Raw genomic sequence first — 20,117 nt, 5'->3', positions numbered from 1 at the left:
AATAGGAGAAAACGGCGTTTGAAAAATAAGGTGGGAACAGAGATTTAAAATTGCTGAATCTAATAAGTAACTTCAGAGATGTATAAAAGATTTTTGATTTTTTTTGCCCCCCTATTTTTGGGGCTTTTGCTCTTGTGGGAAAATAATTGTTTTGATGCCTTGCTAACAGTAACTGGCGTATGGAATGTACGTATGGGACACAATCTAACGGAAAGGTTTATTGGTGTCATTTCAGGAGGGGTTGGCTTGGAGTTTCTCCCCCGCTCTGGGTTGGCGAGTTCCCCACCACTATCTAACCACACTTAGTCACAGTTTTGGGTCCTGGGGAGTTTCTCCCCAGGACGAGCCCACACCTGGGGTGGGGTCGACCAGCTGTTCACGCTGGCGGGATATTCCGGTCCCACGCCGGCGCACAGGTTCCCCGGCGACGAGGGGGTGCAATCACCGGGAAATCCCGTTGACAAAGGCGTGTTCGGCCCCCCCCCCCCACCACCACCACCTCCCCGCGGAGAGTTGGTCGGAATTTGTTTCCTCACTGGGGAGCTGAACTCGCTGGTCCGACCAGCTCCTCAGGGGTCGGGGCGCCGTTTGGAAAGGGTGTACCGATCTGTCAGTGAGCTCAAGGGTCCCCCACACCACAGGCCACCCACAGGCAGTGTCACCATTCCCCCCCCCCCCCCCCCAAACACACATCCCCCACAAGTGAGGACACCCCGTTATGGGGTTGCTGTGAACTCCCCCCTCTTTTCAGGCCTTCCCATGTCCTCTTTCAGAGCCCCCCCTCCCCCCCCCCACAAACCTCCGGAGGCCCCTCAACACCTACCTTTCATAGCCCCCCTCATCCTTCCTTTCATCAGCATGCCCCCCCCCCCCCTCCCCCCCAGGGACTGACCTGTGGCAGTGCTACCCTGGTACCCGGGCAGACTGCCAGCCTGGATGTGTCGCCCAGGCACCTCGTCAGTGATGGGGGGGCGAGCCAGGAGGCCACCCTGTCCTGGCCCTCACTATCAAGGGCCCCCCAATGGCGTGGGAGATCTCACCGCACCGGCCACCACATTCATTTACGCAATTCAGATTGTACTTTCACAATTGCTGTTTTTCTGTCGCTGACTTCATCCCTCCGTTTCAACGCCCTGAAGGAAGAATTGGAGGAGCTTGCAGGAGGTGTCTCAGGCCACCTGACAATAAGGAGGAAGGTAATAATGCAGCAGTGGGCAGAAATGGAGTATGAAGAAGCAGGAGGGGAATGGTCAGAGAGCTCCAGAGGGTGGAATAAAACGGCAGAACAGTATTGCCCCTTGTCCAATCCAGCTATGCCAAAACATCATATTGAAGAGCTTGAGGACGCTGGTGCGGAGCATAAACACCAACATGGAGCAGATATAGGGTAGCATCTGGCACAATGGATAGCACTGGGTCTACGGCACTGAGGACCCGGGTTCGAATCCAGGCCCTGGGTCACTGTCTGTGTGTAGTTTGCACATTCTCCCCGTGCCTGCGCAGTTTTCAACCCCTCAACCCAATGGTGTGCTGGTTAGGTGGATTGGCCAAGTTGGATTGGCCCTTAATTGGGGAAAAAAAGATAATTGGCTGCTCTAAATGTATTAAAAAAACACGGAGCAATAAAGCATGATTCTGTGCTTCAGATGCTATCTAATTATATAGAAAATACTGCAAATTCGGTGGTAAGATAGGCGCTCCAATATCGCTGTCCTCTCTCAGGTCAACATCTCCAGTATTCGGGCCCTGGTTATGGTTAAGCAGCTACATCGGCCGGGTCATGTCGTCCGCAAGCCTGATGCAAGACAGCCGGAGCAGGTTCACCGGGAGACGTCCTCCAAGCCTCCCCGAATAAATGCCACATCCGCACCACTGGCAAGGCATCTGGCAAGGTGCCGACCGTTTTGAATGTCTCCGACAGACCCAGGTGGGGTGGGGGGGGGGGGCTAAGGACAAACAGCGGACGAGGCGGACCCTAAACAACAGGTTTAGATAAAGGATCTGGATCGGCGCAGGCTGGGAGGGCCGAAGGGCCTGTTCCTGTGCTGTAATTTTCTTTGTTTTCTCTTTGTTTGTTTAAACCTGATCTTCCTACCCACCCACCCACATCATCAAACGCTCCCTGCCTCACCCTGTGCCAGGGTATGAAGCTCCAGCAATGGATTTTTTTTTAGTCACCTCCGCCAACCCCAAAGGTTCCAAAGGACTGCGGAAGAAGGGAAGGAAATAGAGTAAGTGTTAAAGGGTTTGGGAGGAGAGTATAAATTTAACACCAGCAAGGCAAAGGTGCCCTGAATATCAGGGTGACAGTGATTTAGACTTTACACCTCCTGACTCTCTACTCATCAGATCTTGTTAGTGAGCTATGCAGATATCATTAAACCCTCCGGCTAGGTGGGTGGGCCTCTGCTGCGGGATCAGTTGCAAAACAAGGTTTTGTAGGCGTGACCTGATCAGTGTTCCATCGTGCCAACTAATTTTACTGTCGGTTGAGTGTGTGCATTCCAGACCTGACAGCTTGAAGGCCGACTCGCATGCCCTGGTTAACTGTTAAATAAAGATACCCAATGATAATTGATAAGGTGCTGTCTATTTTACAGTACAAGTCACACATCAACCACTGGATCACCAAATTAATGCTGTCCCCAATCATTATTTTGAAGAGAGTACTTTTATTTTCATGCAGGACGGACATAGTTGCCAAGCCAAAGAAGGGATTGTGAGGATTGACTGAAAGTTTGGTCACAGGGCGGCACAGTGGTTAGCACTGTTGCTTCACAGCTCCAGGGTCCCAGGTTCGATTTGCGGCTTGGGTCACTGTCTGTGCGGAGTCTGCACATTCTCCCAGAGTGTCTGTGTGGGTTTCCTCCGGGTGCTCCGGTTTCCTCCCAGAAGTCCCGAAAGCCACGCTGTTGGGTGATTAGGACATTCTGAATTCTCCCTCTGTGTACCCGAACAGGCGCCGGAATGTGGCGACTAGGGGCTTTTCACAGTAACTTCATTGCAGTGTTAATGTAAGCCAACTTGTGACATTAATAAAGATTATTATTATTAAAAGAGGCAAATTTTTGGGATGTTGTTAAAGGAGTAGAGTTTGATAGAGATGTTTAGAGAGTGAATTCCACATGGCACAGTCATCACAAAAACTCGAAAACATCTCATTTATGTTTTTTAAAACTTTTTTTTAATTCGAAAACATTTCAAGAAATGCAGCGTTGATTGACCGCAACAAAACACATCGGTTCAAAACACGTCGATTTATACTTGGGAAAACCATCAAGTTGGAAAAATACATACTCTGTTCCACAAAACAATTTGGAAAATGTTACTCTTGTAGAAAATAACTTCTGTGCAATATTAATCAATATATAAATAAAATAAAGCTTCAAATGAACATATGTTAGAAGTGCATTATTTTCCAAATGCACAATTGTTTCTTCACGTGCACACTGATCCGCTTGACTCGGTCTACGATTAATCGGTTCAGCAATGCAAAACTACAGCAGGTCTACATTCAGTCAGGCTGAGTTCATTATTTGTGAAGGCTTTGGGCAAGCCTTTGGTTACATAATACCAGCACATGCTATATTATCTGATTTTGTACGGTAAAATTGACAAACCTGACCTGGAAGTGCTAATAATTGTTTTTTTTTTAGTATCATTGTACCTTAGAATTAAATTACAATATATAAATAAAAGTTTTGCTAACACATCCTGAAATTTAATCCAGTAGCCGACTTTTAGATTTAATCACAGTGGATGACAATAGGAGAGAACAATTCTTCGCTCTTGATGCTGAAATGGCTACTAACAAACTAATAAAACTGAGCACTTTTTGAATTGCCTGTCCCTGTAATGTCAATTCCGTGAGACATCAAAAAGGTCCATTTCCCTTTTTTTTTCTTTTAATCTTCTCCGGTGACACCATACTTCCGACGCTCCTCCTTTTGGGACGAAATCTTTTGCTCATTATTGGATCACTCTCCTTCTTGACACAATGCATTCTCCCTTCCTTGCCAGGTCGTTGCCAATTCTGGATGGAGGAGGAAAAAAAAGAGCAGAGTTTCAAATGGTGTATATCCAGGACAGTGATTGAGAGTTTGACATGTTTTATCAGATTCCAATTGCCTTAATCCCTCAGAATCGCAGATTACCAAACCTTTTCAATTCTTTCAAATCAACTAAATTATGGAGCATGTTTTGAGATAATGGAACAATAAGAAAATATCTTTTGTGGAAGCTGCCTTCAGCTTTGGGGTTGAGTTTGCAGCATACAAAATGGCTACAAATTCTCTTTATGTATTTTAGGTTCTTTTCACTGGTTTGCACAAAGTGTCGTACGATTAGGCAAAGAAGTGGGCAAAAATTTTGGATCGAGGCACAGAAAGATATTCCACCGGCTCAATAAAGAGGCGGGATATTTTCTTGGGAGTGGTGCCAATAGGGAGTGCTTTGATGAATTTGGGCATCAGTCACCACTCAAATTAGATAATCCTGGTGTGTGGGAAAAATACAGGTCAGGTTATGGATTTACTTTCATGAGGACTTCACACACCACTCATTTAAGGGTAGACATGTTAAAGCATGTCCTGTGACATGAGCCTGCACATTTTGCGGCCAGCTAACCTTCTTTGTTTTCTGTTTTGCGAGTGCTAATCTGCTGATTGTGAAATGCTTAATTCTACTGCTGATGCACTGTTACAGAATATAACATGACACTGTAACAGCTAACTGTTCTTGGTCTGATGGACCAAATTTTAATGTTGAGGCAAAATTTTGGACGCGAAGCAAAACTTTAAAAGCAGTCTAATCCAAATTGATAATTTGGTCTGTTCGCCCTGTGTGTGACAAAAGTCTATCGATGTTACTATAATTCCCACTAAAGTATATCTTGTATTTGCTCCTAACCAAGCATGAACAATCATTTGTATGAATATCAAATGTTGCACTATTAATATTGATTTTAATTTCTCCATTTAGTTTGCCCATTAAGAATGCAGTCTATTCCTGTTGATTCATAGTCTATAACCCCCCCCCCCCCTCCAAGTTTGCCAATTATCTAATATTTGAATTACATTTCCTAATTCAATGCTGAACCTTTGCATTTCTTTGAATCATTCACTGTCTCTGTTGCAGTAACCAGTCACTTGAGGCTCACCTTTCCCAACATGCGACCAATGCTTTGCCTTGCTTTGCTTCAGGGGTCAGACACACTTCCATTTTCACGTTGTTCTTATTGACTGCAAGTCTGAGGGAAGACACAATAGATAGAAACATTAGCGACCTTATCCACGTTACAGGTCTTTGCCATTGAGATTGTGTTGGGCGGTCGACCCATTCAATTGTCCAAATAAATCAATGAAGTATCTGTAAAATCATCGGTAAGGATCACTAAGCAGTTATTGATAATTCATCAGAATTTTAAACTTAATTGGGAGAATAGAACGTTTGTCGTCTCCTTCCCCCTCCCCCCCTGTTTTATGTTCTTGTGTCAATGATCATATTGTTGAGCGATCTTGGAATCTGTACTTCTATTGGCGATACTTTTTAAACCATTCTTATTCACAACCCCAGATCTTTTTAACCTGTCTGGTCTCCAAACCCCTACCATTTGGAAAGAAGCTAAGTTCTGACTGAAGATTGTTTTCCTGACTCTTGCAAATTTGCTATTCTGATGCTTGGGCCTTTGTACGTCAAAGTTGGAATGAATTCTCTTGTACGCAAGCGGGGGGGGGAATGCAGATGACATTGAGGTTGTGTTTCCATCAGTCGCCCTTAAAGTGCTGTGCCTATGGAAGATTTCCTGACTCCACTTTGTGAAATACAGACGGCGAGCAAAAAGCAACATCAAGCTCTGCACCTCAGAGCTGAGCTATAGTTGGCAACTCTCTCTCTCTCCTGGCAGGTGGGAGACTTATTGTCTTCTGACCCCCCCTTCACTTTGGTGAAGGGGGTGGAGGGAATCCTCTGAAAACTTATAGAGCAGGCCACTTCAACTGAAACTTTCCTTTCGTCAAAGACTTAATGAATTTAGTTCCCTCGGGTTCTTTTTGAGCAACATTTCATTGACAATTAAATGTACTTGGCTCCCCCCCTCCCCCACCACCTCACAATTAACCCGGTGAGTGCACACTTATTTACACCCTTGGGTGAATATTAGGAGCTCTCCTCATCTTCACCACTCCCTTAGCAGCAAGAACTGTGGGCGGCACACTAGCACAGTAGTTAGCACCGTTGCTTCACAGTGCCTCGGTCCCAGGTTCGATTCCCGGCTTGGATGTCTGTCTGGAGTCTGCGCGTTCTCCCCGTGTCTGCATGGGTTTCCTCCGGGTGCTCCGGTTTCCTCCCACAAGTCCCGAAAGACGTGCTTGTGAGGTGTATTGGACATTCTGAATTCTCCCCAGTGTACCCAAACAGGTGCCAGAGTGTGGCGACTAGGGGCTTTTCACAGTAGCTTCAGTGCAGTGTTAATGTGAGCTACTTAGACCCTAATAAAGATTCTTATTATTAGAACTCTTCACATTGTACTCACATGATTTGCGTACGTGGGCAGTGTCCTTCTTTTGGGATGATTAAGAAGTCCTCCATGAATATGAAAGGCACAAATTTAATGGTTTCCAAGCAGAGGCATCTAGGTGCATTGGAGGTGCTCCCTGTAAACGAGACATTTAAAGTTGTTAGCACAACAGAGCTAAGTAACAGAACATGATCCATCTGTTTTCACTTATAACTGTACCGGTGACTAATCAGAACTTCATTACTGACCTGTGGGGATGTTTGCACAGACAAATGCTAGAGCCAAGAGAGTTGCTGTTTGGATTTTGCAGATCATTTTGTTTTTGGTTTTGTAGATGTCCGCTGCTGTCCTAAAACCAAGAAGACAGGTGTTAATTCAGGTGCATTGGAAACTACAAAATCCTACATGTGTGGCAGCATTCTTAAACCAATAGGCTGATTGAGTTCCATTCATACCAACAGCATTTCTGGATAGTTAGTGAATCACAATCAGCTCTTTAGAAAATTCTCTAAAAGTGTTCTTTTGCAAAATAAAAGGCTTCATCCAGTGTTGCTTAAGCATCTCGAAGGGTGCACTGTGGACATAGAATAAAAATGGACTTACTCGTAGTGGTTTGTTGTTGGTGACTGGTCCGTCAGATTGCCTCGGTTTTAATCTGCTGAATGTTGCCTTTCCTCTGCGAATTAGCCTTGCTCTCAGCTGCAGTCCCCTGAAATGTTTCAGACCAGGCTAGCTGCTTGCACTGCTGGAGCTTGCAGTTTGAGATCTGTGCCTGTTGCCGCTTTTCCCCTGCTTATTTATACAGAGCTCCCGGCACAGCTGTGAGTCACATGGTTTCCTGGAAAAAACCAAAAATGATGAAATCTTGGAGATTCCAGCTCACTCTGGGCCAAGAGCGAGAGCAGCGAGCAGACCCCACAGAGAAGCAACTTGCTGCCTCAAGAGTTACATACTTTGAAAAAAAATAAAATGTAACTTCTCCATTTCAGCCAGTTTCTGCTCCCTGTCGGCTATCTCTGTCTATCTCTCCCTGTGCCACAGTCTTGATGGTGATCCCAGTCCCCTTTCGGGCTATTTAGAGACAGGACAGCGGAGTGCCCACTGGGGTTTCCCCAGTGGGCACCAGCACAAATATTACAAATACTGATAGGAAGAGGGGCGGGGAATTCATTCCCTCCAGCCTGTCCTGTCACTCAGTTTGATCACAGACGATCTCTGCGCTGGCTTTTCGGACCCCGCCAAGGTCGGGAACCGAGGTGGATGGATCCCGAAAATGCCGTTTCCCGGTTTCCCGACCCTTTCCCAATTGCCGGACAGCTTTGGCGCAGTGGGCACGAACTGGGATTTTTTTTCAGTTGACTTTCGCAACGGGAATCGGTTCAGCCGCCTGGAGACAGGCACCCGATGGCAGCTCGAGGGGGTGAGGGAGGGGGGGAGGGGGGGGGGGGGGGGAGGGGGAGGAGGGGGTCAGCGTTCTCCAATCCCCGTTCCGTGCTGACCTGGCTGCTGAATCCGTAGTCTGGTTTCAAGATTCGGATTGGTGAGAGGGGGCACCTCTTGTGTTGAATTACCGTCTCTCCCTTACTTACCTGTCGTGACCGTCGACTCGCGCTCCCCTGAAACTGGGAGCCCTATGATCGGTTCTCCAGCTTCGATTTCCCACCTGCGGCTTTTGGTTGAACCTGGAACCTACCTCTGAGCTACGTAAAATGGGGGGGGGGGGGGGGAGAATTCTGTGAAATTCCAAGGAATGACTGTTTTGCCCTGGGAGGAACCCGGAAAGTGGAAAGTGTCCCGATTGCTCCCCCACGGACGGAAATTTCAGCCCAGCATCTCAACTTCATTTACCCGAACTTTGACGTCATGCCTCTTAATCCCGTTAGCATTGGAAACTTGCCCCTTTTGTTTTCAATTTCCACTCATGTGGAAGGAAATGTTTACTCAAACTCAAATATTTGCAATTAAAATGCGGCTATCTTTCATCACTGATACAATATTCTGTTATTGAGAGGAAAGGGGTTCCTGGTTAACATGGGCTCAATAGTGAAGCGATAATGAAGGAAGCTTGCCAACCTACGATCCTGTGGTACGGTCGGAATGATCAGCAAATGATTATGACCACGTTGACCCTCTCACGTGAACATCGAACAACCTGAGGCACTTTTTCGAAGAAGAACAAGGGCCAATAGTCATTCTTCAATCAGCATCACTAAACTGTCACCAGATTACCTGCCCTTTATCACGTTGCCGTTTGTGGGAGCTTGCTGTGCAGAAATTAGCCGCTGCTTTTCTTGCATCACAGCAGTGACTAAAACTTCAAAGTGTTTAATTGTCTGTAAAGTCCTTTGGGACATATGGCGGTCTAGAAAGATGCTACCCATCAATGCAAGTCTTCTCCTTTTCCTGCCGTGGGTGTAGCGAGGCACTGTAGAAAATAATGAAATGAAAATCGCTTATTGTCACAAGGGGGCTTCAAATGAAGTTACTGTGAAAAGCCCCTAGTCGCCACATTCCGGCGCCTGTTCAGGGAGGCTGTTACGGGAATCGAACCGTGCTGCTGGCCTGCCTTGGCCTGCTTTCAAAGCCAGCGATTTAGCCCAGTGTGCTAAACCAGCAGGTGCAGGCCATTCACCCTTTGAACCTGCTGAGCTGTTCATTATGATCACATCTGATCATCCAACTTAGCATGGAGCGGGATTTTCCCCTACCCGGTGGGGTGGGCAGTCCCGGCGGCGAGGAATGGCGTGAACCACTCCGTCATCGGGCTGCCCCGAAGGTGCAGAATCCTCACACCTTCAGGGGCTAGGCCATCGCCGGACTAATTTGCCTGTGCGGAAGGGGGTTGGCGCCACGCCAACCAGCACCGAAGGGCCTCCGCTGGCCGGCGCGAGTTGGCGCATGCGCGGGAGCGCCAGCATGTGCTGGCGTCATCCCTGTGCATGGGTTCATCTCTGCATCTGCCATCGCGGACTTTTACACCAGCCGACGTGGAGGAATAGAGTTCTCCCACGGCACAGGCCCGCCCACGGATCGGTGGGCCCCGATCGCGGGCCGGGCCACCGTGGGGGCACCTCCCGGGGCCAGATCACCCCGCGCCCCCCAAGGACCCCGGAGGCCGCCCGCGCAGCCAGGTCCCGCCGGTAAGTACCTACTCTAATTTACGCCGGCGGGACTGGCGGAAAACGGGCGGCCACTCGGCCCATTGCGGGCCGGAGAATCGCCGGGGCGGGGGCTGCTGCCAGCGACCGGTGCGGCGCGATTCCCGCCCCCGCCCATGGTGTTCGAAACCCCACCCTGCTGCAGTTCTGGCAGAAGCCTCTGTATTTTGAATTGTCAGTGGGGTCTAAGATCACCAGCAAGAAAACTGTTTGGGAGGGGGGAAAAAAGTGTGAACTCAACAAAGTGGCACATGATTGGCATGAAACCTCATGAAAGAAATCACGAGAAGAAAATGATTTATTGAGTGATGCAATAAAAACCCACTGGCTGTCATGTCTGTTCAGTGTCCAGCATGTGAGTGAACGCCAACATCTGAAACTCAGTGACTCCTACTGACAATTAAAATTCAGACAAACGTTTTTATAAATTCAACACCGAGTAGTTTTTCCTAAAGACATACCCGTTGCATCTTTGATCAAGGTTGGATAATGGGAATTCTCAAAGAGATTTGCCGTGACCATGATGTGTCACTGCAGTAGTGCGGGGAAACGGTGAATACTCTCGATGCAGCTCTCGATTCTGCTTTCTATTTTTTGCAGAGGCTGGTCATTGATATCTTTGTGGGGTGCAACCAGCAACTTACACAAACTCTTTAAGCCGATGTCCTTGTCTGCCGTTTTCACCAAGAGCCAAAAGCGACGGCTTCAGTCCCGTCTTTCAAGGAGAGGAAATTGTGGCTTCCCCGGCACAGGATGTTGGACGAGCCAGGCTGAGGGTTTGGAGAGGTGGAGCTGTCACAAGTGCGCGTGTGGAAGCTGATGCTATGTCTGCTGAGGGCAAGCATGTACCGTATATACTCGCGTATCATGCGATCTCACGTATCATGCGACCCCCTAAATTTTCGTCCCCAAAACATGATTTTATGCTATATCTCATGTATCATGCGAGTCACTTTTTTGGAAATTAATGCCCAAACTAAAACTTCCAAATGGTATCATTGTCTGTGGATTCTGCAGAGTGGATTCTGTTGTGAAAGCTGTTCGCGAATCGAACAGCTTTCCAGTTGGCTTTACTAGCGTCGTTCTGCCACTTGACGTTTCCATTCATAAAAACGGCAAGTAAAACACCCGCGAATTCTGTATCGGAAAAAGACGGCCATGCATTGAATAAACTACCCATATGATCAGGAATACTACTCTTCAGATTTTGACCACAGCATTCTGATGGGAAATGTTCAGCCACTTGACGTTTCCATTCATGTTTTTATGAATGGAAACGTCAAGTGGCTGAACATCTTCCCATCAGAATAAACAGCAAGTAAAACCCCCGCGAATTTTGTATCTCGCGTATCATGCGACCCCCCAAATTTAGGTTACAATTTAGGTCTTCAAAAGTCGCATGATACGCGAGTATATACGGTAAATGAGGATGAAGGGAAGTGGGGGTTGGGAGGGTGGTGAGGGAAGTGCCAAGGATATATTCTTTTGCAATGTCACAGGGGTGAGAAGAGAAACCATTGCTGAAGGTGGTCAGCACTGTTGCTTCATGGCCCAAGGGTCGCAGGTTCGATTCCCGTCCTGGGTCACTGTCTGTGCGGAGTCTGCACGTTCTCTCCGTGTCTGCGTGGGTTTCCTCCGGGTGCTCCGGTTTCCTCCCACAAGTCCCGAAAGACGTGCTTGTTAGGTGAATTGGACATTCTGAATTCTCCCTCGGTGTACCCGAACAGGCGCCGGGTAACATTTCTCAGCAATTTCATTGCGCTGTCAATGTAAGCCTACTTGTGACAATAATAAAAGAATATACATTAGATGTTTCGCTGTAATAGAATATCAGACTGAACTGGACAATGAATTGACCAGTGGAAGAAAAGTCATCGTGTTTCAACCATGTCAGAGATTGCAGAAATAATGAAGATTGACCTTCAACAATCATAGAGGTAGTCACTTGCAACTTTAGTTGCCTCTGCAAGTATATGCATGTATGTATATTGGAACGTACAGATTAAATGTTATCGATTGCTGATCGCTTTAACGTGAATGCAAGACACTGTCATTTATCAGTAGCATTCTATGGCTGGAGCTGCGTTGGTCGCAATGGTAGGACAAGGTCTTTAACGTAGCCGTTTGTGTTCTTTTTAAATTATCATTCATGGGAATGTGGGCATTGTTGGAAAGCCAGGATTTATTGCTAGTCCCCCATTGGTCTCGGGAATGGTGAGCCACTGCCTACTGCTGCAGCCCATGTTGCATAGGTACTCAATTGGTAGGAAGTTGGGAAATTTTGACTGAGTCCGGATCCTGTGTCCTTTGGAGAGGGACCTGTTCTTCCATGCACCTGCTGCTGTTTACCTTCTAGGCAGCAGAGATCATGCATTCGGCAGGTGCTCTCCAAGAAGCCGTGGCAAGTTGCTGCAGGACAGCTTGGCTGTGGTACGCACTGCTGCGGCTGTTGGTGGAGAGAGTGTTCAGTGGAGATTGGTATTGAAATTTACAGTTGCAACTCAGTGATATTAATGGAGTGGTGGTGAATGGGGGAAATATCCGTCACATCCGAGCACTCCTCTCATCGGTAAACCAGCAAACTACTGATCCTAGATGGAGGACCTCTGGGGAAATTTGCATTCCACACCTTTGAAATTCCCTCGCAAATGTCGGCAATTCCATGGACAGTTTTTTCCCAATGTACGTTACTTGATGCGGTTGGCTGTGGTAGTAGTTAGCTCTGGGGCGGCACGGTGGCACAGTGGTTAGCACTGCTGCGTCACAGCTCCAGGGACCCGGGTTTGATTCCGGGTCACCGGTCTGTGTGGAGGTTGCCCATTCTCCCTCATGTCTGCGTGGGTTTCCTCCCACAGTCCCAAGATATGCAGGTTGGATGGGGATAGGGTGGGCGAAGTGGGCCGAGGTAGGGTGCTCTTTCAGAGGGTCGGTGCAGACTCGATGGGCCGAATGGCCTCCTGTACTGTAGGTACTCTGTGGTATCATCGATCTAACCCCAATAGCATTGGTGGAAGAGCACCATTGACAGATGGTTGGCAGCAAGTCCAGTATCTGCTCACTTGCCCGGAGCAATGTAAAAGACGGTGACATTTATTTCCCAGTTGAGCAGGAGGGGCAGCAGTTAGCATTATGATGAATGGACTGAAACAGAATTACTGACAAATGCAGGTTTATTTTCCCCCAAAGTAAGTTAGTTTAACTCTGACCTCACGACAGAAAATGGAACTGAAGAACGCAAGGTGACATACTGAGGCCAAAGTTCATCTCCAGATTCTTTGGGCAGAATCCATGGTGTCAGCATGGCGTCTGAAGGAGGCGCTCAAGGATTGGGTATGATGTCCGAGCGCCACATCAATGTCAGCCTTAAAGGAGAGGTGGCTCCCCAGGTGTGGGAAATGTTCCACGTATGGTCGGGTTTCTCCGTTGACCCTGATGGAGGGAGACGCCGGATTTTGCCCTGGGGCGGGTCGGTAAAGGACGTGAGCCGTTGAGGCTGAGACGCAGTCTTTGGTATGCTCCTGCGAAGGTGTCCAGCATGGCTTGGAGATTCACCTCTGAGAGAGTGGAGACTGCGAGCGACGTCAGTGTTGTTTCCTTCTTGGATTTCATCCGGTTGAATCACAGGCTCGTGAAAGGTATTAGAACATAGAACAGTACAGCACAGAACAGGCCCTTCGGCCCTCCATGTTGTGCCGAGCAATGATCACCCTACTCAAACCCACGTATCCACCCTATATCCGTAACCCAACAACCCCCCCCTTAACCTTACTTTTAGGACACTACGGGCAATTTAGCATGGCCAATCCACCTAACCCGCACATCTTTGGATTGTTGGAGGAAACCGGAGCACCCGGAGGAAACCCACGCACACACGGGGAGGACGTGCAGACTCCGCACAGACAGTGACCCAGCCGGGAACCGAACCTGGGACCCTGGAGCTGTGAAGCATTTATGCTAACCACCATGCTACCGTGCTGCCTTTAATACCGTATTGCTCTGTAAAGTTGAATGGAAGTTTCACATTTCAAAGGGTATCAGGGGATTTGAAGCCCTTTCAAGTCTTGTGGGCTTTCGAGGAAGCTGCTGACGATTGTAACCACTGCAGTTTTAAAGGTATATGGCTGAGGAAGTAGATATGTGGGAAGGGAAAGTGTATCTGCATTGATTCTTTACTGGATTACTCATCAACTGTCAGGCAGAGCAGAAAGGGCTGAGGAGGAATTAAAAAACTCAGACCAGGAGGATCCTGTTGAGCAGAGGGCTGCCCGAGATCACCATGCCAAGGGTGATCCACAGCCTCACCCACCGTGACCCTTGGGAGGGGCCACTGTTGCCAATCACAGAGTCAGCAATAATGTTGGCAATTAATAATGATGCTCTTTAGAGTCGCCAGGTATCAAATGATACCACCACAAGGCTTTACCGGATATCAATCAAGGGACCACACAACCAGTTAGTCATTTCAAGTTCAAAGATGGTTTATTTACACACAAGGATTACTTCAACATGCCACACAAAACACTACAAGTTAAACTGCACCCAACAACTACAATAACATGTACTTAACTTCAGGGCAACTGGCTCTATGCAGATGGACAAGGCCTTTGCCCGGATCTTGTGTGGCTGGGTGGAAGAAGTGGCTCTGTTTCTGCTGGGCTCATCCATCTGGGAGCGATCGTTGGTCTTGAACTTGTCTGTCTGGTCGTTATGCTGCACTTGGTTTGGCATTGGCCGGATCCAAGGGAGACCGAGCACATGGCTGTGTCTCTTCTTATCCCTCTGGGATTTCGCGCTCTTTGAGGTGGTCCTCAACTTGGACCCAATAATTCAACAGGCCTCGATCACTGCCTTCGATTTTGGCCAATAAAGGGTGCGGGTGCCTTGATGGCTGGGTGTGTCCTGAGCGGTCATTGACCGTGGCTGTTTAGGCTCCCTGAGTGAAGGGAGTGGCACCGATTAGTCTGTATCTGTATCGGTTACCTGAGTACAGTTCTTTTGTTCTGGGGAAATGGGCCATTAGAATGCAAATGGTCGCGTCTAGCTGTCTGGGTTGCAAATACAAACACAAGTTCGGAGTCTGTCTGAGTCCTGGGTTGGCCAAAATTCCTATAGTCTTTGGCAGATGGCCATCTAAGATGGCTACACCACCCCCACAGCAGCCTGGCAGATGCAGAGGGGCACATGGCCTATGGACTGACCCACTTGACCCCCACCTCACCTGTGCACCATTGGCATTGCCACAGGGCGGGGGACTGAAGTATGGTGGTTGATTGTGAGGGGGGGGGTGCTTCAGTCACCCTCATGAGTGTGGTATTGGGCGAGGGGGACATTTATTCTTGTGGTAGTGGTGGAGGTGCAGTGGAAGATGCCCCTCCATGTTGATGGGGGGGAGGGGTCAGGATTTGGGTTGTTTGGGGAGAGGGTGGTTGCCATCGGACTGTTCGGTCGGGTGGCCTGATAGCAGAACTCTGACGGGATCCGGCGAGCTCTCCACTTTGCACAAACTTGCCTGTTTAAGGAGTGAGACTCGCACCTGGACCCTGCTCCATTTGCCAGCGGAGACCAGTCCCGATTCTCCGCAGGCGGGAGGAGCACTTACACTCCGGAACGGAGAACCCCACCCCCGGAATCCATGGCCGGGATTCTCCGGTCACGGGACTAAGTCCCCACGCTGGCAGGAAGACCTGCGCGAACCACACCGGCGTCAACAGCCCCCGAAAGTGCAGAATTCTCCGCACTTCCAGGTGCTAAGTGGACCCCAGAGGGGTTGGCGCCGTTCCAGCTGGCTCTGATAGAACGGGTTGGCGCATGCGGCGAATGAGCCGGCGTGATCTCACGCATGCGCGGAACCGCCGGTGTGGTTCCGCGCATGCGCAGACCGGCCGGCGTATTCTGCCGCATGCGCAGGGGGTTGTCCTCTCGGTGCTGGCCATGGTGGAGCCCTACAGGGGCCGGCACGGAAGGAAGCAGTGACCCCACAGCGCGGGCCCACCCGCAGATCGGTGGGCTCTGATCGCAGGCCTGGCCACCCTGGGGTCAGACAACCCCCCCCCTCCGCGGCTGCTGACCCCCCCCCGGACCGCTCACACCGATGTACCTGCCAGGACCTGCCATGTGGGACCGTGTACATTTCACGCCGGCGGGACTGGCCAGAAACGGACGGCCGCTCGGCCCATCGGGGCCTGGAGAATTGACGGGGGGGGGGGGGGGGACGCTGCCAGTGGCCCCCGACTGGCGTGGCATGAACCCCGCCTCCGTGCGAAAACCGGCAGCATAGAATACGGAAGTCGTAGCGGGGCTGGATTTGCACCGCCCCCCCCCCAGGAATTCTCCGACCCGGCGGGGGGTCAGTGAATCCCGTTGCTTGTGTTTGAAAATTGGGCTGAAATTCCACTGTAAAAAGCTTGACCAATATTAGCCAGTTTCTCTATAGATAAGATTTAACGGAACGGAAAGTACTTGTTTGCAGGGAACAGCACGTTGTCTGTAAAATTCAGGCACTTTGCCCAGTTTATTATTCAACCGTTTTACTGAGGTGTCCTTATTTGCGAGATGAACAAAAAAGACAGACGTAAGTTTACGATTCAACCCAAGTTTATTTTCAAACACAATAAAACAGTTATCCCAATAAGACCAGACATGCCCTGGCTGTCTGTTTCTGTCCAGTGTACTCGAGTTTGCCTGTTAATAATAATTTATTGTCACAAGTAGGCTTATATTAACACTGCAATGAAGTTACTGTGAAAAGCTCCTGGGTCTCCACATTCCGGCGCCTGTTCAGGTACACGGAGGGAGAATTCAGAATGTCCAAATTACCGAACAGCACATCTTTTGGGGCTTGTGGGAGGAAACCGAAGCACCCGAAGGAAACCCACACAGACACGGGGAGATCGTGCAGACTCCGCACAGACAGTGACCCAAGTCGGGAATTGAACCTGGGACCCTGGCGCTGTGAAGCAACAGTGCTAACCACTGTACTACCGTGCCGCCCACAGTTTTGACTTTCCAGCAGGACAGCCTGTGGTTTTGACAGTGGCTTCACCCCCCACAACACCAAGGGAGGAACTGGCTGGGGCCATGACAGAAATCTTTGTACCTTATTGACTCCAGGTGATGTCCCGGAGGAATGGAGAATAGCCAATGTTATTCCTTTGTGTTAGAAGGGTAGAAGAGATAATCCAGGAAATTATAGGCTGCAGAACCTTGCGTCAGTGGTAAGAAAATTATTGGAAAAGGTTCTTGGCGAGAAGATTTATTCGCATTTGGAAACAAATGGAATCATTATAGGAAGGATGTGGATGCTTCGGAGAGGGTAGAGAGGAGATTTACCAGGATGCTGCCTGGACTGGAGGGCATGTCTTATGAAGAAAGGTTGAAGGAGCTAGGGCTTTTCTCACTGAAGGCAGAGAGGTGACTTGATAGAGGTGTACAAGGTGATGAGAGGCATGGATAGAGTGGATAGCCAGAGACTTTTCCCCAGGGTGGAAATGGCTGTCACGAGGGGACATAATTTTAAGGTGATTGGGGGATAGTATAGGGGAGATGTCAGAGGTAGGTTCTTTCCACCGAGGATGGTGGGTGTGTGGAATGCACTGTCAGCGGAGGTGATGGAGTCAGAGTCATTAGGGACATTTAAGCGACTCTTCGACAGGCACATGGACAGCAGTAAATTGAAGGGGTGTATGTTAGGTTGATCTTAGATTAGGATAAATGGTCGGCACAACATCGTGGGCTGAACGGCCTGTACTGTGCTGTATTGTTCTATGTCTATTAGCGATAAGCAGCATGGTTTTGTGAAGGGGAGTTTGTGTATCACTAACTTGATCACAAGATTTTTGAGCAAGTGACAAAGATGACATGTACATGGACATCAGTAAAGCCTATGACAAGGTCCCTCATGGCAGACTGGTACAAAAGATGAGCTGGCAAGATGGATACAGAACTGGCTCAGTCATAGAAGACAGAGGGTAGTGGTGGAAGGATGCTTTTCTGATTGGAGGGCTGTGACTAGTGGTGTTACATGGTGGATAAGGCAGTCAAGACGTCTTACAGCATACTTGTCTTCATCAGTTGGGACATTGAGTATAACAATTGGCAAGTTATGCTGCCGCTGTACAGAACCTTGGTTAGGCCACATTTGGAATATTGTGTACAATTCTGGTCGCCACACCACCAGAAGGATGTGGATGCTTTGCAGAGGGTACAGAAGAGGGTTACCAGGATGTTGCCCGGTATGGGGGGCATTAGCTATGAGGAGAGGGTGGATAAACTTGGATCGTTTTCACTAGAACCATGGAGGTTGAGGGGCGACCAAATTGAATGGCACAGACAGAGTGGGTAGTCAGATGCTTTTCCCAGGATGGCAAAGTCAATTGCTTGCAGGTGCAAGAGGTAAAGTTTAGAGGAGATGTGGAAGGTGATGCACATTTAAAAGGATACGAAACGTAGGTGAAGTCCGAAACGAAAGGCTTTAATCAGCAAGAAGTGAGCCCGGCAGCAGACGTACAGAAATGGCCTGGCTGCAGAGGGACACTGGTTCTTATACCCCGCCTCGTATGCAGAGCTACCTTCCTCTTAGCCAATAGGAATACAGAGAACACGATACTTGGGCCAATGGGCAGCGAGCCCTCTGCACCAATGGCAGCTCACACTCCCAGGTACCGTATTACCCCTAATCATACTACCACACAAGGCAGGTTTTTTTCACACAGAGGGTGGCGAGTGCCTGCAACGCACTGCCGGGGAGGTGGTGGAAGCAGATACGATAGCGCCGTTTAAGAGGCATCCTGACGACTACATGAATAGGTTGGGAATAGAGGGATACGCACCCCGAAACGCAGAAAGTTTCAGTTTGGACAGACATCACGATCGGCGCAGGCTTGGGAGGGCCGAAGGGCCTGTTCCTGTGCTGTACTGTTTTTTGTTTAATTGAAAGTGTCCCATTTCTGTATCGGGCCGAAGATGCAGTCCGTTGGCCGTTTTACCACAAGTGCACACGACATTCATTTTAAGAAGAGTGTGTTACCGAAGGGTTAAAGGAAGCGCCGCTTCTGAACTGGGATCAGTGCTTGTATTACTGGAAGACGCTAGCTTTCCTCCCAATTATGTACTCTTGACCCACAGCTGTGATCCCATCCTGCACAGAATTCACAGCCGTATAAAAAAATCTGTTTTTTTTTATTGAGCGTTGCTTTATTTTCCTGATCTACTTCAGTCCTGATGTTTATGCCTGTGATCTTCAGCTTGCACCTGAACAAAAACCCTGGTTTCTGCGCAGCTCACGCCAAATCTTGCACCAGCTTTTTGTTGCAACCTGTATCTTGGTCACGTTTTTGGAAATTCCCCTTTCACTCTCGGGTAACGCTTCAGAACCCACTGTTGCATGTTCAGGGAAGGGTGGGAAGAGCAGCGCGCAGAGTCTGGCTCCAGCTGCAGCTTCTGCTCCCTCGTGTCAATAGTTTACAGCTTTCCTGCCCTTAAGGGGCGGTGGGGACTTTCCAGATTGAAGGCTTTCCAGCGGCCAAATCCCGTTGTTTTAAGTTGAGCTTCAGAGCTGGTCAATTCAACATCAACCTAAAATGTGGCAACGTTCTCACGTCAACCAGTGCGGAGCTGACTATGGTTTCCTCACTGTTCTCGGCAGACTTCGGGAGAGGCATGAGGCATCCGGGGGCATTCAGAGGGTAGGCTGCAGGCAGCCTGTAAATGAGCTGCCACTCGTAAAATGTGACACACGCGTTCCACTGAAGACAATGCCACTTTGTGTGTGCCTGTGATTCACTCGTTGCAGCCAACCTGAAATTAAAATCCCAATCTGTTAGTCACAATTGTACTACTTAACACTTGCAATGAAATATGTTTAGAAAGTGCTCCCCTCTCTTCTCAATTGCTCATGAGAAACGAACCACAAGAAATGAATAAACCAGGCGTTAACAGAAATTGTCCCAGCTGAGGTTAGATCAGAGGATATGTGACATGACCCAATAAACCTCCGACCCGTTAGTCTCAGTGATTCACCGGATAGTGCATTTAGCAGTTGAGGTACTGGGAATTGGATACTCGTTTAAGAGAAGGGGGCGGACGGCGACGCAGTGGTTAGCACAGTTGCCCCACGGCGCCGGAGGACCCGGGTTCGATCCCACCCACGGGGTCACTCCGTGTGGAGTTTGCACATTCTCTCGGTGGAGTCAAACGGAAATGGGAGGAGGAATTGGGGAATGGGCGGGGGGGGGGGGGGGGGGATGGAGGCCGGGATGTGGGAGGAGGCTCTGAGGAGGGTTATTGCATCCTCTACGCGTGCGAGGCTCAGCCTTATCCAGTTCAAGGTAGTGAATAGGGCGCACATGACGTTGGCTCGGATAAGAAGGATTCCCGAGGGGCTAAAGGATAGTTGTAGACAGTCCGTGAGGAGGCCAGAGAATCATGTTCACAAGTTCTGGGCA

At 49.0% G+C, this 20,117-nt stretch overlaps 2 protein-coding genes across 12 annotated transcripts in view; one reads left to right on the top strand and one right to left on the bottom strand.

Annotated features, from left to right (window-relative positions):
- rassf4a (Ras association domain family member 4a) overlaps positions 1 to 20,117 on the top strand; it is a 299,412-nt gene that overhangs the window by 74,559 nt on the left and 204,736 nt on the right. The gene's annotated exons all lie outside the window — the stretch shown is intronic.
- Positions 3,162 to 7,359, bottom strand: LOC119956033 (growth-regulated alpha protein-like). Its single transcript, XM_038782782.1, has 5 exons — positions 7,121 to 7,359; positions 6,766 to 6,866; positions 6,533 to 6,653; positions 5,159 to 5,248; positions 3,162 to 4,033 (listed from the first exon to the last, which is right to left on the bottom strand). The coding sequence occupies exons 2-5, from the start codon at positions 6,830 to 6,832 to the stop codon at positions 3,970 to 3,972; spliced, it is 342 nt and encodes a 113-aa protein (XP_038638710.1). The 5' UTR covers positions 6,833 to 6,866; positions 7,121 to 7,359; the 3' UTR covers positions 3,162 to 3,969.

Source organism: Scyliorhinus canicula, chromosome 22 (assembly GCF_902713615.1).
Source record: "Scyliorhinus canicula chromosome 22, sScyCan1.1, whole genome shotgun sequence".
NCBI classification, from domain to species: Eukaryota; Metazoa; Chordata; class Chondrichthyes; order Carcharhiniformes; family Scyliorhinidae; genus Scyliorhinus; species Scyliorhinus canicula.
Note: the sequence above shows the minus strand (reverse complement) of the source record. Positions and strands in the feature narration are given on the sequence as shown.

Bases quoted from the DNA above. Each gene is read 5' to 3' on its own strand.
- LOC119956033 (XM_038782782.1), bottom strand. From the start codon at position 6,832: ATGATCTGCAAAATCCAAACAGCAACTCTCTTGGCTCTAGCATTTGTC. The intron at 6,654-6,765 runs GTCAGTAATGAA...TCTCGTTTACAG, and splicing joins CTGTGCAAACATCCCCACAG to GGAGCACCTCCAATGCACCT. The intron at 4,034-5,158 runs GTGAGCCTCAAG...TCCTCCATCCAG, and splicing joins TTGGTCGCATGTTGGGAAAG to AATTGGCAACGACCTGGCAA.